The sequence below is a fragment of the Pleurodeles waltl genome, chromosome 10 (genome assembly GCF_031143425.1).
Source record: "Pleurodeles waltl isolate 20211129_DDA chromosome 10, aPleWal1.hap1.20221129, whole genome shotgun sequence".
In the NCBI taxonomy this organism is placed as follows: domain Eukaryota; kingdom Metazoa; phylum Chordata; class Amphibia; order Caudata; family Salamandridae; genus Pleurodeles; species Pleurodeles waltl.
Genome location: NC_090449.1, coordinates 1,021,802,679 through 1,021,825,351, shown reverse-complemented (window position 1 = coordinate 1,021,825,351; position 22,673 = coordinate 1,021,802,679). Strand labels below are relative to the sequence as shown.

Genomic DNA, 22,673 nt, shown 5'->3' with positions numbered 1-22,673 from the left:
TTGATGCACACACTCTCACAGCCAGACACTCTCACAGCCACTTTCACAAACATATACACCCTCTCACAACAATTCTGACACTCAGAGAGGACGCGTCCAACCTCCGCCATGCATGGCCCAAGGGCAATGCATGCAGCATGGGTTTGGGTGGTTAGGTGGGTTGGCTGCAGGGTCTATCTGCAGACCAGGTCTTGCGGGCAATCTCCGCTGCGCATGGCCAAAGGCAGTGCACAGTGCAAGGTTGGGTGCTTATAGGGGGATGGCCTCAGGGCCTGGCTGCAGGCCAGGCTGTGTTCAGCGGTGGTTGGATTAACATATAGTAATAAACATTAATATATGTTAAAAAAACAGATAAATTCACTGAATAAAAACAAAGGTTACAGGAAAGTTATAGGTAGGAAACAAAATTAAAAAAGACATAGACATTCACTTAAAAAATCCAAAAGTGACAGGAACGTTTTATTTAGGCTCAGATCTTAAACGTACAAAGCCATAGAAATTCACCTATTATATAGTTAGTATTAACTCAAGTAACTATAACTCGTCCCCTAAGGTAAATATATCTTGCGCCATCGCCATGCACTGCTCATGATCCCACAAAAGAAGGCACTCACTTTGATAACATCATTGATAATATCAATGTAATATTTGCAGTAACATTCTTGACGAAAAATCCGTGGCAGGGGCAGTATAATGGAGCTACTGCCGGCCATGCATCCCTACCTGTTGGCACAATGGACTTTGCCCGTGCACCACATCATGCATGGGACACAGTGCACCCCCAGCTCCAGATTTTTTGGGGGGCCCACATGGGTCCCCTCCTCACCCTCCATAGGGCTGTACCCAAGGCCCCCCCCGATTTTGGGCCCTTTACTTGCCTGACCCCCCAAGCTTTCCATGGTGGCGGGATCATAATTGAAAGCTTGATGGTCCTGCAGGTTGTAATGGCCATTGCGATCCGAATGATGGGACCTGGAACATTGGCTGCTGCAGTCCCCGCCGCACTGACTTTGGCAGTGCTGTTGGTCTGCTGGCCGTCTTCTGGTGGTTTGACCACCAAACTCATAATCCGGCGGTCTGACCGCCAAAGGTGAGGCGGCCGAACGGGCATTGCTGCCATGGCGGGCCACGAAATGCCAAACTTGTTATGAGGCCCTCAATACTTACCTGTACTTACCTTCAAAACCTTTACCACGCATACACCTTTACCATTCATGCCTTTCCAAAAATAAAAAAATAATTCTTACCTTTAAAATCTTTACCACACATATGCCTTTGCCAAATTTGTTGTAAAAGCATGTATGATAAAGGTATATGCATGGTAAAGGCATAAGCGTGTTATTTGCTTCGAGGTAATGGTCATGCATGGTAATGGCCACGTTGTAACGGCTCTTTCCTCACCTTTTACTTTTGGGCACAGTTTACATTCCATGCAGGTGGTACAAGGCTGGAGTCCATTTGTAGGAGCATTAAGGGATGGCACAAATGCATTCAAGAATTGTTTTGCTGTGGTACATGAATTTAATATAATATATTAATTTCCAAACCTCTCACTAATTTATGGTGGTTTGAGGTTGGCAAGAAAACATAATTTTAACCATTGAAAAAATGGGGAACAAGTTGTCCGATTACGTTGGTGTCTAGCCAGCTGTAAGCCTTCACCACCTTCAAAGTTTAGAATGAGTTAACTTTTAGGAACTCAGGCCCTCATTACGACCGTCTTTTCCAATGACCGCCAAAGCCTCCACAGCCAGCAGACCGCCAGTGCTGGCAGTCTGCTGACTGTCATATTTGGAGTCGTTGGAGGACTTCTGCCCATTTATGGGCGGAAGTCTGACTCCATTGGCCTGGCTGACGGAGGTAAAGAGGCAGGTGCATCACCAGCACCGCCACAACAACAAGACTCCACCCGCCATAAAATGAGCTGTAATACAGCTTGGCGGAGTCTTGATGGTGTGGCGGTGCAAAACCGCCAGGAACCATCCCCTCCCGGATGACCAGATCGCCGGGAAAGGTGGTCACTCGAAAAGGGAGGGGGAAGTGTTGGGGGCATGTGTGTGATGTGTGCATGTATATGTGCGAATGGGGATGTATGAGTGCGTGTATGTGTGCGAATGTGTTGTATGACTGTGTGTTTGTGAGTGTGTGATTGGGGTGTCTGTGTGCAAGTGTGCGGATGAGGGGGTGTGCGTATGTGTGAGTGCGGGTGTGCGAATGGATGTGTATAGTTGGAGGTGTTTGTGGGTGGGTGAACGAGGTGCAGGTGGGTGTGTGTGTGTGCATGTCTGAGTGCGTGTATGCAGAGGGGAGAGAGGTGTAGTATGAGTGTGAGTATGCGGACGGGGGACGGGTGTGTAGTATAAGTGCGAGTATGCAGAGGGGGTCATGAATGCGTGTGTGTATGCGATTGAATGTGCATGTTTGTGTGCATGTGTGCTTGTGAATGGGGTCTTCGTGTGCGTGTTTGCATGAGTGTGCCTGAATGCGTGTAAGTGCATGAATGCATGTTTCAGTGTGAGTGTTTGAGTGTGTGTCTCTGAGTGAATGGGGGGGTATGCAGCGAGGTGCGTGTTTATAAAAGTGTGGACGTGTAGAGGTGCGTCTGCCAGCGACAGGAATGGGGATTCCTATCGCCGGGTGCCTTTCCGCCAGGGATTTCGTGGCGGGGTAACCGCCACGGAAATCCTGGTGGTCTGCAGCCTCGTAATCTGGCCGGCTGAGGCCTGGCGCCGGGCTGGAGGTGTTCACCACTGGCCACATCGGTGCGACCGCACTGGTGGGCCACGTGGCGTTGTGAAGGTTTGGCTTCTGCCAAATCCCACAATTTGAAATGCGGCAGTCTTTACCGCCCACTCTGCTGCGGTAAGACCGCCACAGCAGGGCTGGTGGTCTGATGACTGCCAGCCTCGTAATAAGGGCCTCAGTATTGCAGATTAGCAGATAGTTTCCTAAAGCATGTGATCACACATTTAGCAGTAACTCCCAACAAGGAGACTTGGAATCAGCTCAGTAGATCACCATATAACTCCTTGACAAGGAGAAGAAAATTGAGAGACCGAAGCCAAGCTGTGCAGAATTCCAGGCTATGGAATATCATCCCATATTTGTTTTTAGGAAGGATATGATGATATGGCATTCTCAGAAGGAACATACTCTGGTCTAAAAAAGGCAGCTTTCACTACCCATCACAATTTAAGCACGTGCAGGTACAGCTATCTTTCCTGTGACCTCCACTCTATTGACAGTACAGGCTGTGTAGCAAATAGCGATTAACAATGAAACACAACAATCCACTTGAAGTCAACGAGCAGAGGGTCACAGAACCATTTCCCTAAATTACCATCCTAATATGGTGGACATCAATACCATGAGCTATTTCCTGAATCTGATGTCATCAACCTCAATACTTTGAGCTATTTTGTGGTTTTCACAGCTGCAAGGGATGAGCTTGACACCATCTATTTTTCAATTTGCTTTTATATATGTCACAGTGGATTCCTTTGTTGGCATTATCAGGTTGCCGATGCAGTAGAGCTGTTGCTTGGGTGCAGTTGTGTGCTTCATTGTTGAAGGATGACAGTGCCTTATAATGAATGGCATGTAGTTCTCAGGGTTCACTAAATATGTTACCTTGAAATGCAACATCTTCAGATTGACTATTTACATTTTGAAAATATTGGAGTTCAGGCTTGTTAATGCCATAATACATCTTTTTAAAATAAAAAAATAAAAAATCCTTCTGTACCATCTTCTCAAGTATTTATAACTATCAAGCTTTAAGATGCATTTGCCTTCTTACCCCCGGGATAATGTTATACAATCTTATTTATGGAAAAATAAAGTGAGGAATTGCTGGCGGTACTGTTCCAGATAACAGACAGCTTGGTACATTTCTTCCTCATTCATAGCTGAGCCATCTTTAGATGCTGCAGGACATTTTCCACCTTCTTCTCTAATAGCATCAACCTAATTGGAGCTAAAATGTCCCTGAGATACTATTTTCCAATTAGGTCAGTGTATTACAAACATACAAAGACCGATGAAAAATCTACAGGCTTAGAATTGCTGTTTGTTACTTAAAGGCCAAGAAGAAGCTGAAAGCTAACTACTTGATAAATAAATTATAAAACTGTCACCTTTCTGCCCCTAATCTTTCACCCTGAGGCAAGGATGATGTGATGTTCAAAAGAAGACTTGGCACATGTTCTGTAATTTTACGATTTATATCTTCTGCAGAACCTTATTCAAATGCTATTGAGACAAGCATGCAATTCTTTTGATATTTCTATTTACTTTTCACTATATTTGGTAGCTACGCATAGCTAGCATCAATAAAATATATTATATACAATAAAATGTATGGTGTATAAAAGAAAAGTGAACTGAAATTAGTGATTTTGTGTCATGATTTCTCAAACTTCAGTCTTCCTTCTTGAGAATGACTTCAGGTACTCAGCCTCAAGCATTCTTTCTTCGAAGATGTCCAAGACTAGATACTTTCATGTGTTGTAAAACAATCACCAAAGGTATAATTTAATAGAAGTAGCAAAAAAGGATGTGACTATAAAATGTAAATGGCTGCACAGTTGTTTGTATTTTTGAATGTATAAAATGATGCATTTAATCCTTATGCGAAACATCAACAACCAAGTTTAAAAAATGAGGAAGGATTCCACTGTAACATGCCAGGACTATTAGCATAGACACAAGACTGCTGTAGGAGCCTAATAAAATTCCTTCCATGAGTTACAGATGCCCACCAAGACATTTGTATGCCTCTGTGGGCACCAATGAAGACTTTAGATGAGGCATCTTATAGGTGGTACAGTAAAAATGTTTAAACTTGGACTCCGTAGAGAGGTTGTGAGCCTGTTTAGAAATCTGGGAACTCAAACCTTGTGTAGGATATCCTGAGTGTAACTGCTTTTCTTTAGCTCTTTGTAAATGACTTTCAAAATAAATAGGAATGGTTGAAATAGTTTTGTGGAAAAAAGTAAAAGTGTATTTGTACACCCCATTACTTTCTATCACTTAAAAGTGGTGCAGAAACTCAATAGTCTATAGCCAGTTGAGATTCTTTTGACAGTTACTACAGTATGTATCAATGTGCAAAATTGTATACATACATACTTGCTCCTAAACAATGTAGTTTACTGAAATCATTTGTCTCCAAACTAGGCTGACTGAAAATAAACTCAATGATGAGGTTGCTGAGCGCTTCGCTGAAATGCTGAAAATCAACCGAACTTTGAAAAACCTCTGGTGAGTGGACAGCATCTTGGTGATTTTTCGCAGACATCACAAAGGAAAGTAATTGAATGTAGTTGTAGTCTTGAGATCAATTATTGAGATTTAAATGGGATAAAATACCCCTTGCCATACATTATAATAATATTGCAAGTCACTGAGGAATTCCATGACCGTATAGAGAAACGAGGCCAAAGGACGACTTCCTTTATAAGGTTATGGAACTCTGGGATGACTTGCAATATTCTTGTCATGTACAGCAGGTGGTAGTTTATTCCTTATAATATATGGTCAAAATATCATGATTCCCACAAACCACTAAAATCTTTAGTGCATAGCGGTTTCATTTGAAAAAGAGAGCATGTTTGCAAACATGAATACCAAATTGCATTTCTAGTGGAAAATTAAGCACATCAATAAAACTATTATATATCTGTTGCAAAAAGATATTAGAATCAGTTTAATACAGGTGAGGTAGCTCGGAATGAATAGAAGCATGCAGGAAGATTCAGACTTTTCTATATTTACCTAAGGAGTGCAAAGAAATATATTGCCATAAATAAATAGAAAAACAGAGCAGAGACGGAAAAGCTATGTTTAATTTTCATTCTTTAAACTACTGTTTTAATTATGTTCCGTGATCTGGCCTGCCTTTCCACTCAGCTGCTGGCTCTGGCAGCAGGCATTACAATAGCAGAACTCGGCTGTCAAATAATTACAGCTGAGTTCTGTCGTCATTTCTTTATAAAAGGAGACTGAGGGCCTGAGTATGACTTTGGCGGAGGGGATTACTCCGTAACAAAGGTGACAGATACCCCGCCCGCCTTATTACAAGTTCTATTATATCCTATGGAACTTGTAGTACGGTGGACGGGACACTTGTCATATTTGTGACGCCCTAATCCCCTCTGCCAAGGTCGTAATCAGCCCCTGAGTGTGTCAGAAGTTGTTTATTATAAAGAAATTAAAGTCTGTTTTTTAATAAAGGTATTACAGGATCCCATTTTTTACATAAACAATAATTGATCATAGATGGTTCTGGGTTGCGTGGAAGACTGTAAAGCACCATGGACCAGACAGCACAGCATGGTTTATGACAAACAGCGAAGCATCTGGGACCTCTTAGCCCACCGCTCAGAAGCAAAAAGATTTATCATATTAGCAAGAGTTCATCATCAAAAGGAAATTGATTTAATTTTTTAAGACTGGCTGTCTAAAAAAGAACTTGCAGTATGTTAAAGAAATTAGGGGAGTGATATGTATGCAGGTGTTTGGGGAGAAGTGGTAGTGTAAGGGCATTTACCTTCCGATCCTGGACCTGTGATCCAGTCAATGTGGGTACAAAGCAGTGATGTTGCATGGGCTCTCATTATCCTAATGAGACTGCTGGATATGGGCAGCAGTATCACCTGAATTGTGGAGAACTGAGTCTAATCCCACATCATGTGACAGCTGTCGGCCTAATCCATTTCCGGCCAACTAGCAGCACCTCATCTCTGCTCAAGAGCAGGGATGATTTGTGACAACCGGGCGTATGACCTAATGACTTCTCAGGGAAATCATGGTGTATCAGATCTCATCCTTGTCTCTCAGTTACATTAGTCTCACACATGCAAAGACAAACAGAGGAAGAAAATGGTTGAATAAGATTTATTGAATCAGTTGCGTCTTAGATAAAATGGCATGAAGTGCAATAATTGGAATGATGAAACAAGCTAGAAGCAAAATGGTGACAAGAAAAGGGAAACACAAGATAAGTCCCACCATACTGTTACTATGCGTAATATATGTGATTCCTACCTAAGCTATGTTAAAGCACATCATGGTAAGCCCTAATTTACCCTTCAGGAGTACCCCCCGGGAAGACATCATCCCCCATACCTGAGCCATACCTGGTGTCTTTAGAGACACCATCCCCATGTAGGCCAGGGAATCGTAGTGTCAGCAAGCAGCTATAATAAAGTCAATCAGTATGCGGTTGTGGTCATCTGGCTGGAACCTTCCTCCAACGTGCATGAGACAGAGAAGTGTTTTTATAATAAAACAGCTGATGTTCTGAGAAAATGTCCCCACGTAAGGATGTGTATGTGAATGTTGGAACCGCAGTGTACCATTTTGCTGGCAACCCTATCTCGCTGCAGCCTTGAGGAAAGCACAAAGTGAAAAGAATGTCTTGCTAAGAAACACAATGCTTTCCTGGGTGAAACAACAACTAGATAAAGAAAATAAAACAGCACCACGACTGTAGCCAATTCTGAAATAATAAAAATGAAGCAGAATACAATATAACTGGGATAAAGGGCACAAGCGGCAGGCCTAGTTGCTAAAATAAGGTGCCTAGAGGCATCACTAAAATGGCTATATAACAGTGGCAGCTGCTCATCTTAGAATCACCCAATACAAATTGAACCAGAGGATCCATGGGCAGGGGTGTGGAATTTATTAAAATATCTACTTGTCCATTGGACATGTTGCTTCTCAAATCTACTTGTCCTGTAAAAAAATCTACTTGTCCCTTTGGTGCCATGTAGTGTGGCGACAAATTATGGCAGCAATCTCATTATGTAAGTGCTCTGATAATAGCCTCTCTGATTATGCCAGGGCTACTACCATAGTAGGGCTTGAATACTTGCAGTTCATTTTGTTTTTATTAAACTTCTATTTCTCTCTGTTTCGGCCGGCTTTACTGTGAGTGATCGCATTCTGCTCTTCCACAAGGAGCATATTGCCACACAAAGTAGTTTTGTTCAGTGTCAGGAACTACAGTGGCAATCAGTGACGTAACGAAACTGGAGGGTGCCCCTTTGTAAAGAACATGGAGGAGCCCCCTCTCCAGACTCACTCAGGGCAGGTGCTGTGCTGAAGGGGCCCCCTGGAGGGGGGCTGTGGGGCCTTTGCTATGCCGCTGGTGGCAACACGTGCTTTTAGAGTTCAAAAACTTTTTTTTGGGGGGGGGGGGGGTTTGCCAGTGTTTGTTACAATGTTGAGGGCCTGTTAGCTCCCACAACAATAAAGTGTTACAAAAGCCATGTCAAAACAAGACACGCATTGATGAAACTAAAAGACTTATAAAAATATGTCAGATCAGTTGGCTTTGTCAGTGTTTGTTTATTTTCATGCTTCCCATAATCGTGTTGAAAATGGTTACACTGATTTTCCATTAGAAATATTTTTGGGAAATACTAGCATGCATCAACACATTTTACTAAATGACACTTAATTTGCATATAATCAGAGAGCATTCTGGGAGCATTATACTTAGCCTCATAGCCTAAACTTTTCAAACATGTGTATACACGTTTTTTCTTTTTTGTGCTGGAACCAACGTCAGTAGTGAAGTGTGACCTTAAAACATTTATTTACAGCACTCACCCTAATAATGAAGGCTTTCAAATAATGAACCATAAATACAAGTTCGAACAGCTTTATCTTTTGGAAACACATTACCTCAACTGCAGAGAGTTCCACTCTCTGTAAACAGGCAGCCAAAGGGTTTGTGCTGCAGGGGGTTGGGCCTACTTGTCCCAAGGACAAAGTAAACATAAAAACTTGTTGCCCTTGACCCCAAACAAGATGTCCCGGGCGTCGGGCGATATAAATGGTACGGCATATTGTGCTATAATGCCATAGATTTTGATGGAACATGCATTAACCTTTCTAATACTCCCCTGGGGTGTTGGACATTCACCTGCAATAAGAAAGGTTTTAGAAAATGGTGGCACCACAGTGCACCTTGCAGCATAATTTCCCTAAAAGTTTTATAAAATGTAATGGGTAATGCATGCATTTCAGATAAATCTACTTTACATAGACTGGAATTTTTCGCAGCACCTTCCTTTATTTCCTTTTTTTATTTCCATTCCATCCTTTCCCCTGTGTTATACTTGGAAGAGACAGAGTCAAAAAGAACAAATGCAGGTAGTCTTACTGTCTCAGGCAGTGAACGCCAGAGCTATTGTGCAGGTTAAGGTGAGCTTACTGGTTGGGAGAGCTGACAATCTACACCAATCATACTTCACTAATGACTATTACTCATGACTATATATATATGTTCGATGGTATGTGTAGCTGCAGATACACATGCTATGCACAGGTCCTGCCATCTAGTGCTGGACTCTGAGTGTTACAAGTTGTTTTTCTTCAAAGAAGTCTTTTCGAGTCACGGGACCGAGTGACTCCTCCTTTTCGGCTCCATTGCGCATGGGCATCGACTCCATCTTAGATTGTTTTCTTTCTGCAATCGGGTTCGGACGTGGTGATCTTCACTCAGGTTGTTCGAGTCAGAAAAACTTATAATCCATTGAAAATCATCTATATTGTTTTTGATCAGGAGGATACACATCTTCGGTTGCCTTTCGGGGCACCCGCGCCCAACTTGGGCCTGGTCGGCCCGACCACAAGTATCGTCGAAGCCTCATGGACCGGACCCCGTTCAGATTCTGTCCTCGGTGCCACGCCAAGTATCTCTACACAGATCAACATCTGGTTTGTGATCTGTGTTTATCCCCGGATCATCGAGAGGATACTTGTGAAGCCTGTAAATCCTTCCGTTCGAAAAAGACTTTACGAGACCGAAGAGCGAGAAGGTTACAGATGGCGTCCAGAAGCACCGAACACCTCGACACAGAAGAGGAGGAGATGATTCACACCACCATCTCCGTTCAGGGATCCGATTCTGAACAGGAGTCCGACGTCGACCGACCACTAACAGCGGGCCAGCATGTGAGTACGCTTGCCCCAACCCAGACCAAGGCCAAACATAAGGCCTCGGGACGCCACTGCCATAAGGCCATGGCTCCACCCGTAAGAATTCAACCGGTGACCAAGTAACATCTTCGACACCGAAAAAGGCCACGCCTGTTACGAAGCCTTCGGACTCGAGCCGAGGCACAGGCTCCGAAAGCATACGACACCGACCCATCGAGTCAAGACCCCGGAAGTCACTTTCGGAACCGAGGTCAACAATAACTCCAGGCCCTTCGGTGCCAAAAAACGGCTTCGGAGCCGAAAAGAACATTCCTATACAGAGGAGCATGGACTTTCGAAACAGTTAAAAGAAAGCCATAGATTTGAGGAAGAACTACAACAAATGGGGGATTTTGATGACAAACAAGCCAGGATACAGATCCACAAGGACACTGGCATGATCCTCACAGCACCTCCTCTCAAAATAAAAAAGAAAACTGGCTGTCCATGGACGTTTGGACACTGATCAGCCAATGGCTAAAGTGCCAAGAGAGAAATCTCCACCGCCCCAGTTTTCTCCTCACTCTCCTCAACGGACTGTCTCCCCACCTGCTACACCCACTGCACAGTCTCCAACACACACTATGCAGTCACTTCAGGACACAGATCCATGGGATCTCTATGACGACCCAGTCTCAGACAATAGCCCAGAGTGCTACCCATCTAAGCCATCCCCACCTGAGGATAGCACCTCGTATACAAAGGTTCTAGCGAGGGCAGCAGCTTTCCACAACGTGAGCATGCACACAGAACCTCTAGGAGACGACTTCTTGTTCAATACATTGTCCTCAACTCATGCCACATACCAAAGCCTATCCATGCTCCCCGGTATGCTCAAACATGCCTAGCAGATATTCCAAGAACCGGTTAAAGGAAGGGCTATAACCCCAAGGGTAGAGAAAAAATACAAACCACCACCCTCAGACCCAGTTCATAGCACACAACAGCTGCCCCCCGATTCAGTAGTGGTCAGCGCAGCGAGGAAAAGGGCTAACTCACAGTCCTCTGGAGAGGCACCCCCTCCAGATAAGGAAAGCAAAAAATTTGATGCTGCAGGGAAGAGGGTGGTGTCACAAGCAGCCAATTAGTGGCGCATAGCTAATTCGCAGGCCCTTCTAGCTACATACGATAGGGCTCGTTGGGATGAGATGAAGGACATTATTCAGCATCTCCCCAAGGTACAACAAAAGAGAGCCCAGCAGGTAGTAGAGGCGGGACAGGCAATAATGAATAATCAAATAAGATTGGCGCTAGACTCAGCTGATACAGCCGCGAGGACTATAAATACGGCTGTCACCATTAGGCAGCATGCATGACTCAGATCATCAGGTTTTAAACCTGAAATCCAACAGGCCGTCCTCAACATGCCTTTTAATCAGCAACAATTATTCGGCACACAGGTGGACACAGCCGTAGATAAGATGAAAAATGACGCCGACACTGCCAAGGCGATGGGAGCGCTTTACTCATCCCAATACAGAGGCTCATTTAGGATATAGGGGAGGCTTCAGGCCACAGCCCTCCGAGCCATCCACATCACAATCCAAGCCCTCGTACCAGACACAATACCAAAGAGGGGGATTTCGGGGATCCTACAGAGGACAATTCCCCAAATCTAGAGGAAAATTCCAATCCTCAAAACAAGCCACTAATAACAAACAGTGACTTCATCCTCACCTTCCCTCAACACACTTCCCCTGTGGTAGGAAGACTGAAAATGCTCCACGACCAATATTTGGACATCACAACAGACACATGGGTACTATCCATTATCCAACATGGTTACTGCATAGAGTTCACACAATTTCCTCCAGACATTCCCCCAAGAGTGCACAAACTTTCTTAGCAACATCTTGCAATGTTAGAAACAGAAGTACAGGCACTATTACTCAAACAAGCCATAGAACTAGTGCTGCATCATTAAAAAGGAACAGGGGTTTACTCCCTGTACTTCCTTATTCCCAAGAAAGACAAAACATTAAGGCCAATATTGGATCTCAGGACTCTGAACCTCTACATCCGATCAGAACACTTTCACATGGTAACACTACAAGATGTAGTCCCACTGCTACAACAGGGAGAATTTATGACAACACTGGATCTAAAAGATGCGTATTTTCACATACCCATCCATCCAGCTCACAGAATATTCCTCAGGTTTGTTATACAAGGAAAACTTTACCAATTCAAGGTATTACCCTTCGGGATAACAACAGCGCCCAGAGTCTTTACAAAATGCCTTGCCGTAGACACAGCATACATAAGGAGACAACATATGCATGTATTCCCATATCTCAACGGTTGGCTAATAAAAGCCAACACTCAAAAACAGTGTCAACATCACACACGTTATGTAATAGATACCCTATACACACTAGGGTTCTCAATAAATTACCAAAAATCACACCTGCAACCATCGCAAATTCAGCAGTACTTAGGGGCTGCACTAAACACTCAAAAAGCGCTTGCAAGTCCAAGCCCTCAAAGAGTGCAATCGTTCCACACCATGTTGCCAAAAATTCAGCTAAACCAGCAGTACACTGTTCGTTTTGTCATGAAACTCCTAGGCATGATGGCATCATGCATCGCCATTGTCCCAAAAGCAAGACTAAACATGCGGCCCTTACAACAGTGCCTCGCAAAACAATGGTCGCAGGCACAGGGTCAACTCCAAGATCTAGTGTTGATAGACCGCCAAACACACACCTCGCTTCAGTGGTGGAATCCCACAAATTTAAACAAAGGGCGTCCATTTCAAGACCCTGTGCCTCACGCCATTCTCACAACAGATGCATCAATGATTGTATGGGGAGCACACCTCAACAATCACAATATTCAGGGACAATGGGACACCAAACACAAACAACTTCACATAAATCACTTAGAACTGCTAGCAGTCTCCCTAGCACTAAGAGCCTTTCAGCCTCTTCTTGCTCACAAACACATTCTTGTCAGAACAGACAATATGACAACAATGTACTACTTAAACAAACAAGGAGGAACCCACTCATCACAACTTTGCCTTCTAGCACAAAAAATTTGGCATTGGGAAATTCACAACAACATTCACCTGGTAGCTCAATACATTCCAGGGATTCACAATCAGTTAGCAGACGACCTCAGTCGAGATCACCAACAAACTCACGAGTGGGAAATTCACCCCCAGGTACTTCACAAATACTTTCGTCAGTGAGGGACACAAAAAATTTATCTGTTCGCCACCAACCACAACGCAAAATGCCAAAACTTCACATCCAGGTACCCAAACCCTCAGTCCAAGGGCAATGCTCTATGGATCAACTGGTCAGGGATATTTGCCTTACGCTTTTCCCCCTCTGCAGCTCATTCCATTTTTGGTCAACAAACTGCGACAAAACAAACTCAAACTCATACTTATAGCATGCCAGCCATGGTACACCACAATGTTAGATCTGTCAATTGTACCACACGTCAAACTCGCAAACAGGCCAGACCTGCTGACACAGAACAAACAGCAGATCAGACACCCCAATCCAGCGATGCTCAATCTGGCAATCTGGCTCCTGAAATCTTAGAGTTTGGGTATCTAAATCTTCCACTAGAGTGTATGGAAGTCATTAAACAGGCAAGAAAACATACTACCAGGCAGTGTTATGCTAACAAATGGAAAAGATTTGTTTTCTACTGTCAAGCAAAACACATAACACCTTTAGATGTGTCCATACAAGACATCATAAGTTATTTACTCCACCTACAAAAAGCAAATCTAGCGTTTTCATCCATCAAAATACATCTCACAGCAATTTCTGCTTATTTGCAAAATAAACAGACCAAATCCCTATTTAGGGTACCAGTCATTAAAGCTTTCATCGAGGGTCTAAAATGAATCATACCTCCAAGAATGCCACCAGTACCCTCATGGAATCTTAACATTGTACTTACACGACTCATGGGTCCACCATTTGAACCCATGCGCTCTTGTCAAATTCAATTCCTAACTTGGAAAGTAGCATTTCTAGTGGCAATCACTTCATTACGAAGAGTTATTGAGATGCAAGCATTCACTATTGAACAACACTTTATACAAGTACATAAACATAAGGTTGTACTCTGCACAAACCCTGAATTTCTACCTAAAGTCATCTCACTGTTTCATTTAAACCAAACAGTGGAACTCCCAGTCTTCTTCCCACAGCAAGACTCAGTGTCAGAAAGAGCACTACATACATTGGATATTAAAAGAGCTCTAATGTATTCCATCAACAGAACAAAATCATTTCGTAAAACTAAACAGTTGTTTGTCGCATTCCTAAAACCCCACTGGTAATCCTATATCAAAACAAGGCATAGCCAGGTGGATAGTGAAATGTATACAAACTTGTTACCTAAAGGCTAAAAGACAACTGCTAATTATGCCAAAGGCGCACTCCACTAGGAAAAAAGGAGTAACAATGGCATTTCTAGGAAACATACCAATGACAGAAATTTGTAAGGCAGCCACTTGGTCGACACCTCATACATTTACCAAGCATTACTGTGTAGATGTGTTAGCAACACAACAAGCCACAGTAGGACAGGCTGTACTAAGAACATTATTTCAGACAACTTCAACTCCTACAGGCTGACCACCGCTTAGGGGAGGATTACTGCTTTGTAGTCTATGCATAGCATGTGTATCTGCAGCTACACATGCAATCGAACGAAAAATGTCACTTACCCAGTGTACATCTGTTCATGGCATGTTCCGCTGCAGATTCACATGCGCCCTCCCTCCTCCCCGGGAGCCTGTAGCTGTTTAAGTTACATTTAAAATTTGTACATATGTATATACATCTCTATTCCATTGCATGGACACCTCTTTATTTAAACTCTGTATATACATCTCAATTCCATTGCATGGATATCTCTTTCTTTACACTCTATCACTCCTACCTTACCCTCTGCGGGAAAACAATCTAAGATGGAGTCGATGCCCATGCGCAATGGAGCCGAAAAGGAGGAGTCACTTGGTCCTGTGCCTCGAAAAGACTTCTTTGAAGAAAAACAACTTGTAACACTCCGAGCCCAACACTAGATGGCAGGACCTGTGCATAGCATGTGAATCTGCCACAAACAGATGTACACTGGGTAAGTGACATTTTCCATATATATATATATATATATATATATATATATATATATATATATATATATATATATATAAGCATATATATTTGTAAGTAAAACAATTTTATCCTCAAGCATCAACTTGTCAATTTATGAAAATACACACATTTTGCTATCATATCCAAGTTTTTAACTTTGGGAAGAATACTACAGTCTCCAAAGCAAAAAACCTTCTATTTTAATGATAATTTCTGTCCCCAAATACCAGCTTTTCATTGTTAATTAATAAGTGTTTGGTGACTTAATATTAGTTTTTCCTTTAATCAACTACTCATATGTACTTTTTCTAAATGTGGATAGAGTCTACATTGCGTACCCTTATATAACTATCTCCGGGTTTCAAGTTTCAAGTTTATTAGAAAAGTGCATAGTTAATTAAAACCATTACACCATTTTTGTAATAAAACATAATAAATACATTTCTGCCTTATGCCCGTAAAAAACATTATAATCTTCGATACATTGCCTTCAGTGCTAATAGTACAACAAGTTAAAATGTACAACAAATGCTGCAACAAAATGATCCTCATAACCTGCAAATCTACAGCCAAAAGGTATCAAATGTTAAAGTGCCCTGATTACAAACCTTGGGACATTCTATTTTCTAATTCAGGCCCCAACACTTTTTATAAAGAGTAGCCATTTTCCCCACAGTGAACAGTACTACAAATTACAAAGTGGCAAGTAATAAAGTGCACTGTTCACTTATGAAAGCATTCTGTTTTATATTTCATCGCCTAGCCCACAAAATAAAATACAAACAGCTTTCCCACACAAACTACAGTGCTTGAATTTCAGGATGGCAGAATAATAAACTACACAGTCAATTTAAAAAAATCAAACAGCAATCCTACAACCTATAACAATATACTGATCACTAACGTTTTGCAGGAATTTTAGGGATGCCCTAAAGCAGAGGTCTTCAAACTGGGGGGCGGGCCCCCCTAGGGGGGCCTGAAGTGATCCCAGGGGGGGCCCCAGACTCTGGCCAAAATAAATATTATACAGATAACAGGCCTTTGTTTTAAGCAGAAGCATGTTATTGCAGTTTTTTAAAAGGCAACAGTACTTAACTGCAATGTTTAAATAGGTTTAGACATATTTAAACATTGCCATGTTTATAAAATAATTGTGAAAAATTCTGAGGGGGGCCCAATGATGTTTATTTTTCAACTGGGGGGGCCGCGGCATTAAAAAGTTTGGAGACCTCTGCCCTAAAGTGTTGTTAATATTTAACCCTCAGCTTAATTCTTACTTCGCACTTACTTCGCACTTTCCTTATATCAGAGAAAGATTTTAAAGCGATTTCACTCTCCTCCCCTTTGCGGTTTACCTTGTCTTGGTCATGGAGCTTTTTTGATGCTAGTCTCAAACATTTTGTAGGTTTAAAATTTAAGACAGTATCTGATGAATTAAAAGTACTAACCACTGCTTATCTACAGGTACAAATGCAAATCTGGTTAAAAGCAACCCTCAACAAAAATCTTCGCTTATTTAACAAGCCTCTACATAGGCAGATCAGATGAATAGCATTTTCTACCCCACAACTGCACAACCTACATGGAAAGTTAGACCCTTCCCATTCCCAGGGGACCATGTTAGGTCGTCCTGGCAGGTGGCAAAATTATATTTAATAAATGAGTCCCTTTCCCTCCTTGACCATCCTGCCTTCAGGTATAACTGGGATTTTAGACTTTTATTCTCATTTATTATCAACCATGACTGAGATCTACTTGAGGGAAGCCTTTTACCCATAATTAGAGATATATTCTTCACTGTGTGGTTAATACCTTTTTTAAAAGCATCAAAAGGGATACTTCTGTCCCACAAAGACCGCACCCCCAGATCGACCAATGCCTGATCCAGGTCCTGCAAGATGGTGCTGGGAGTTCGAACTAACCTCCTTCCCGAGTGCTTGACAAAGCCTGTAGTTTGCTGTTAATTCTTCCATATCCTGATGTAGCTGCATTTTCATGCTATGGTTTGATTCAAATACCCAAATTTAAGCCTAATCTGTGCTTAAGGGGAGTTACCTGGGAGATGGAAGAGGAACCTAAAAACGTTTGCAATGATCCCATTCAGAGTACCAGCATCTCTACCACGCAGCCCTTCTGTAATAGCACTTGGCACTAATTTAGCTGCAATTACTTGTAGCAGAGGCCCATAACTGGGGCCGTCTAACGATCTTTGAAGTGTATGGAAAGCGAGCATCAACAAATTTCCTTTCCGCTGTAAGTCTAGCTTTTGAGGTAAAAAATCTCTCCTTCCATCAAATAAAACTCCAAGATACTTATAAAATGTAACCTGTTCTAATTCTTGACCTTGCAGGTACCACATATAGGTTTTCTGTATTTTTTACTTACTTCCATAGCTTTTGTTTTTTTTTCACATTTATTATCCATCTGTTTGCCTTTGCGTATTCAGACAAGATATCAATAAGCCGCCGTAGTCCTATTTCCATTTTACTTAAGAGGATGACATCATCGGCATAAAGCAGATTTGAAATAAACATTTCTCCTAATTTTGGGGGTTGTGCATTAACCTCATTTAGCTTTACAGTAAGGTCTGATAAAAAGAGATTAAACAAATATAGTGCAATCACACAGCCCTGCTGAAGGCCTTGTTTTGTCTCGATTTTCCTCGACAAAAAGAAAATGTCCCCTTTCTTCACTCTAATTCAGGCGTTAGTGTATAACATCTGAATGGCTTTTAATAATCAAGCCGATTACGCTGTACCAGGTGAAAGCGGACTTATAATCCACAAAGCACTGCCCACAATGTGCTAAGAATTAGCACAATTCCACCAGGGGTGACATGATCATGTTATGTTATGTAGATTTATATAATGCACTATCACCCAGGAGGATATCCTAACGCTCAGCAGGTGTGATTCCAACCAAAGCAAGTGGGACGTCTGGAAAAGCTGAGTCTTCAGGTTCTTGCAGAATTCAGGAAGTGAAGAGGAGACTCCTACGTGTAGCAGCAGCGTGTTACACTCTTTAGGAGCGATATAGGATACGGGCTGGACAGCTGGAACTGGTTTTCGATATGCATGGGATGTGCACAACGAGGAGCCCATATGAGTGAAGCTGTCTGGTAGGTTTGTGAAATCAGATGTGATTGTTGAGGTATGCTGAGACAGTGTTATGTATTGCCTTGAAAGTGTGGGTGAGGAGTTTGAATTGTGCTTGTTTGTGTGTAGGCAGCTAGTGGAGCTCCTTCAGGTGCTATGTGATGTGACTGCGGCATATGAGGTTGAAAGTGATTCTGGTCATCGAGCTCTGAATGGTCTGCAGCCTTCAAGTGAGTTTTATGTTGATCCCTGTATAGAGGATGTTCCTGTAGACCAGCCTGCTTGTGCCACAGGTGTGGGTGATGGTTTTCCAGGTGTTTATTAGAAGCCATTTGAAAATGTTCCTAAGCATCTTCAGGGTATGGAAGCATGAGACCGTGATGGTGTTGACATTGGCGGTCATGTTGACTTTGTAGTCAATTACAATTCTGAGGTTCTTGGGGTGGGTGGTGGGGGCAAGTGTTGGTCCTACCTCTGTTGGTCACCTAATTGAGTCCCACATTGAAGTGCTCTTCACAAAGATCATGATTACAGTTTTATCGGTGTTCAGCTTTAGACAGTTGGTCTTCATCCAGTGAGTGATTTCATTCATGCAGGCTTTGAACTTGAGCTGGTTACTAGGAGTCTTGTGCGTGAGAGAGAGAGAATGAGTTGTATGTCGTTGGCTTAGGAGAGGACATTGATGTTGTGAGAGCGGATGATACTGCCTAGAGGTATCACTATGCATTGAAGTATGGTCGGGCTCAGGGAAGATCCTTGTGGAACTCCATAGATGAGATGTCAGTCTTTCAAGGTTTATGGTACCAAGATGACTGACTGGGTTCTGGAAGGAGCAGATTCATCAGCAGTTATGACTTTGATTCAAAGTCATGTTGGCATTGGATGAGGATGGGGTGGGAGACCATATCAAACACTAAAGTGAGGTCCATGGATGCCTACAGTGTACCAATAAAAGATAAGGCAATGAAGATTCCCACAGAATGGCAAGCATTACCACCTTTATGCAAGAACCATCATAACAGGACTGGGTACCATCACGACATGGGTGGCTGCAATGCCAGTGACTACTATAATTTGCAGTGTCTGTATTATGCATGAAAATTGAATTTCAAAGGACACCTCATATATAAAAGGCATAAGAGATACCAGTAGAAGACTGGTTACACCAGAATTTCTCTTAGCCATAGTCTTATAGTTCTTGCAAGACATTTTCTAGTAGAATCAGCATCCTGCTGGTGAAAATTCTGGGGAATAGTGAGGCTGCAAAGTGCTGGTATTTTATAACGATTTATCATTTAGTTTGTGCTAATTTTCTGCAGATCAAAACAGTTTGTATTATTATTATTATCATCATCGTTAATATTATAATTATTTGTCATGCATGCGATTACCACGAATATTGCCCTGGCACTAGTGACCACCACTGCATGATTGCTATCTAAAAAAAAAAAACAGTCATTGCTTAAATATTCAGGTTTTTAATTGTTTTCTTATGGATGAATAGTTGGAGAGGCACCTCAGCTCAAGAAGGCATTCTAGGCCTTTGGTAGCTGAAAATTTAAAGGTCTGCCACTCTGTTGAGGATTCCTTATCTTTTGTAACATTAAAGGAAAAGTCAACAGGGAACGTACAAATCCACAAGGCCAAATAAAGTCCTCATTGTTTAAAAATAAGGTATGAGTTAAAACGAAATTCACCCCAGTTTTGTGGAATTCGCATGATGTGAAATCCATGGGATTTAACTCGCATACCAAAAAATGTGTTAACCTAGTCATCGTCCACACGCTAGGCATATCACCAACATGCCAAGAAGGGCAACCTTTAAACCAGAGCTAGTATTTTTCTAGATGTGAGAATATCACACATTCACTCTCATGCTCACAAAAATTCCAGGGTGGGTCCTTTGCTTGTCATGGTTTAAAAGGTGTCTGGGTCTGGTAAGTGTCCCTTGGAGGTGGCCAAGCATTGGGCTAAATACCACAGATTCCCGGGTCATATTTTGGGCAGGAAATGTTGATGTCTCTACATTGCATTTTTGGGACCTTTTTATGTTGTGGGGGCCAAGCACAGCGTCTCAAGTGCGGTAGTGTTTTTATCTTCAAAAGTGTCTGAACGCTGGGTGGTAGGACTATTGTGGACGCCTGCAGATTCTGGAAGGTTCTGTAACAGAAATGTGAGCACAAATTCTGATTTTTAGGAAACGTTTGAGGTCTGCAAGACATTGTGGGTCACACAACTGCACTCCTCAGGATGTTCAGTTTTCCATAATTTCAGGGATTATTATTGCACCCTCAGAGCTGGCTGACAAGGGACAAAAATATGGTTGCCAATTCTGAGGGCAATGTGGTACCAACATTTGTAGACATACGTAGAACTGCTGACTTTCTACCAGCGTGTAGTTACCGCCAGTTGAGTTGTTGAGACCTGCAGCACAATATGGTAGGTGAGCCTGTCTTCAATATTTAAACTTGTTTTAGGATGGCCCCTAAAATATCTTTCTCACTTTTGAATTATGTTGTAGTAGACAATGAGCACACTGGCAGTGAAAGTTAGAACATATAACTAAAACATGAGGAACATTTTCTGTCATAGTTTCCATCAAATGGGCATACAAGTTCTTAGCATGAGTGGTTAGGCTCAGGAAGACTTTGCTTTTGTACACCTTCAGGGTACTCACTGACCTAAATCCAACTCCTTCCAAGGTGTGGAAGTAAGCTGTGCATATGTGGCCCATTTCTCAGGCAGTTTGAACATAACTACCCTTGAAAGCTTGAGTAAATGTGTTGTGGAAGACTTTCATAATTTCCCTAAAGATTATGCCCAGAAAGACTAGGGATTTTAGGGTTAACAGACAGGATACTTTCTGAAAACATAGACATGTCCTGCCCACGGTTGTGTGCAGTGCATTGACTGTAGTGCACTTGTTAGACAGTGGATAGAACGTCAACAAGGTTTTAATGGCGGATGAAGGTGGCAAGCAGCCAAAAGCAAGAACAATGTGTGCCTTTTTACTGGAGTCACTAAAGACATAGTGGCTCAAATCTAAATTAGGAAGAAAAAGTCTTGGATTACCATTGTTTCTCCCAAATTAGATGGAATAATTTCAGAAAGCTACACAACATCTCCAGTAATGGGCAGTGGAAGGCATGCATCCATGAACAGCCCTTTGGAGCTCATACTAACCCCTAATCGGTGTGCTCCATTTCTATCAGTGTTCCAGACCCTCACTTTAGTATGGTACAAACTGAAGCATGTGTGAAATGCATATCTACTTTCCTGCATCTTTTCTTGCAAGCACAAACTTGGCATCAGCAATATTGGCAACTCTTTTGCTCTGTAGCTGGAATGTAGTTGGCAAAATGTTGATCCTGCAGCGTTGCAGCGTTCTCCACAGCAGATGAAGTAGCAGCTGTTGCTGCTACAGCAGGAAGGCTTTCAGTATCAACCAAATGAAAGACATGGAAGGGCATGTGCTGGTCTGCTGATCGACAACATACACATTTCATGTTACCAACTGAATCAGGTGGGTAGCCGACGACTTATACCATGTGCAAGTTCTACAACTGCTAAATGTGATTCACTCCTCCCATATACTTGTAATCATGTACACAGGTGGTTTATGGACTTCTGCCAACTGACCCCCAAACTGTGACTCTCATTATGAAGTGTAGTGAACCCATATAGCCTCCCACCTATCTGAGAATTTGACAGCGAGCAGTTTGTTGCAATGTACTAGCCTTTTTGGAACCTCTTACAAACAGGATCCTGAGGAAATCCTTTGTGGTGCTTTTTTAATTGTCTCACAAGTCAAAGTGCTAGCTATATACAGTTTACTAAGCTGCCAAACTCCTATATAGAAGTAAGCTACATAAGGTTTATAATATTTATGAAGAAGAGATTGGGCAAGTTCCCATAAAATCTTCTCATGAACTCCTAACGTCGGAGGGCCACCTGCAGGATTGTTTTGGAGTCCTTCCCTATGTATACTTTCAGACTATGGCCCTCATTCTAAGCCCGGTGGTCTCAGACCGCCGGGGCCAGGGTCGGCGGGAGCACCGCCAACAGACCGGCGGTGCCCCGCAGGGCATTCTGACCGCGGCGGTTTGGCCGCGGTCAGAAAGGGTAGACCGGCGGTCTCCCGCCGGTTTACCGCTGCCCTTAGAATCCCCCATGGCGGCGCAGCTTGCTGCGCCGCCATGGGGGATTCTGACACCCCCTACCGCCATCCTGTTCCTGGCGGTTCGCCCGCCAGGAACAGGATGGCGGTAGGGGGTGCCGCGGGGCCCCCGTAAGAGGGCCCCACAAAGTATTTCAGTGTCTGCCTAGCAGACACTGAAATACGCGACGGGTGCAACTGCACCCGTCGCACCTTCCCACTCCGCCGGCTCAATTCTGAGCCGGCATCTTAGTGGGAAGGTTGATTTGCCCTGGGCTGGCGGGCGGCCTTTTGGCGGCCGCCCGC

The 22,673-nt window shown here is 42.9% G+C and overlaps 1 protein-coding gene across 2 annotated transcripts in view; it reads left to right on the top strand.

Annotated features, from left to right (window-relative positions):
• The window catches only part of NOD1 (nucleotide binding oligomerization domain containing 1), a 270,155-nt gene that overhangs the window by 235,984 nt on the left and 11,498 nt on the right, over window positions 1-22,673 (top strand). Inside the window, exon 10 of one of the 2 annotated variants that reach the window (XM_069211943.1) lies at window positions 5,179-5,262. The exons of the other annotated variant lie outside the window; for it this stretch is intronic. Within the exon in view, the coding sequence (XP_069068044.1) occupies window positions 5,179-5,262 (84 nt within the window). The remainder of the gene's footprint in view (window positions 1-5,178; window positions 5,263-22,673) is intronic. 2 annotated transcript variants of the gene reach the window in all.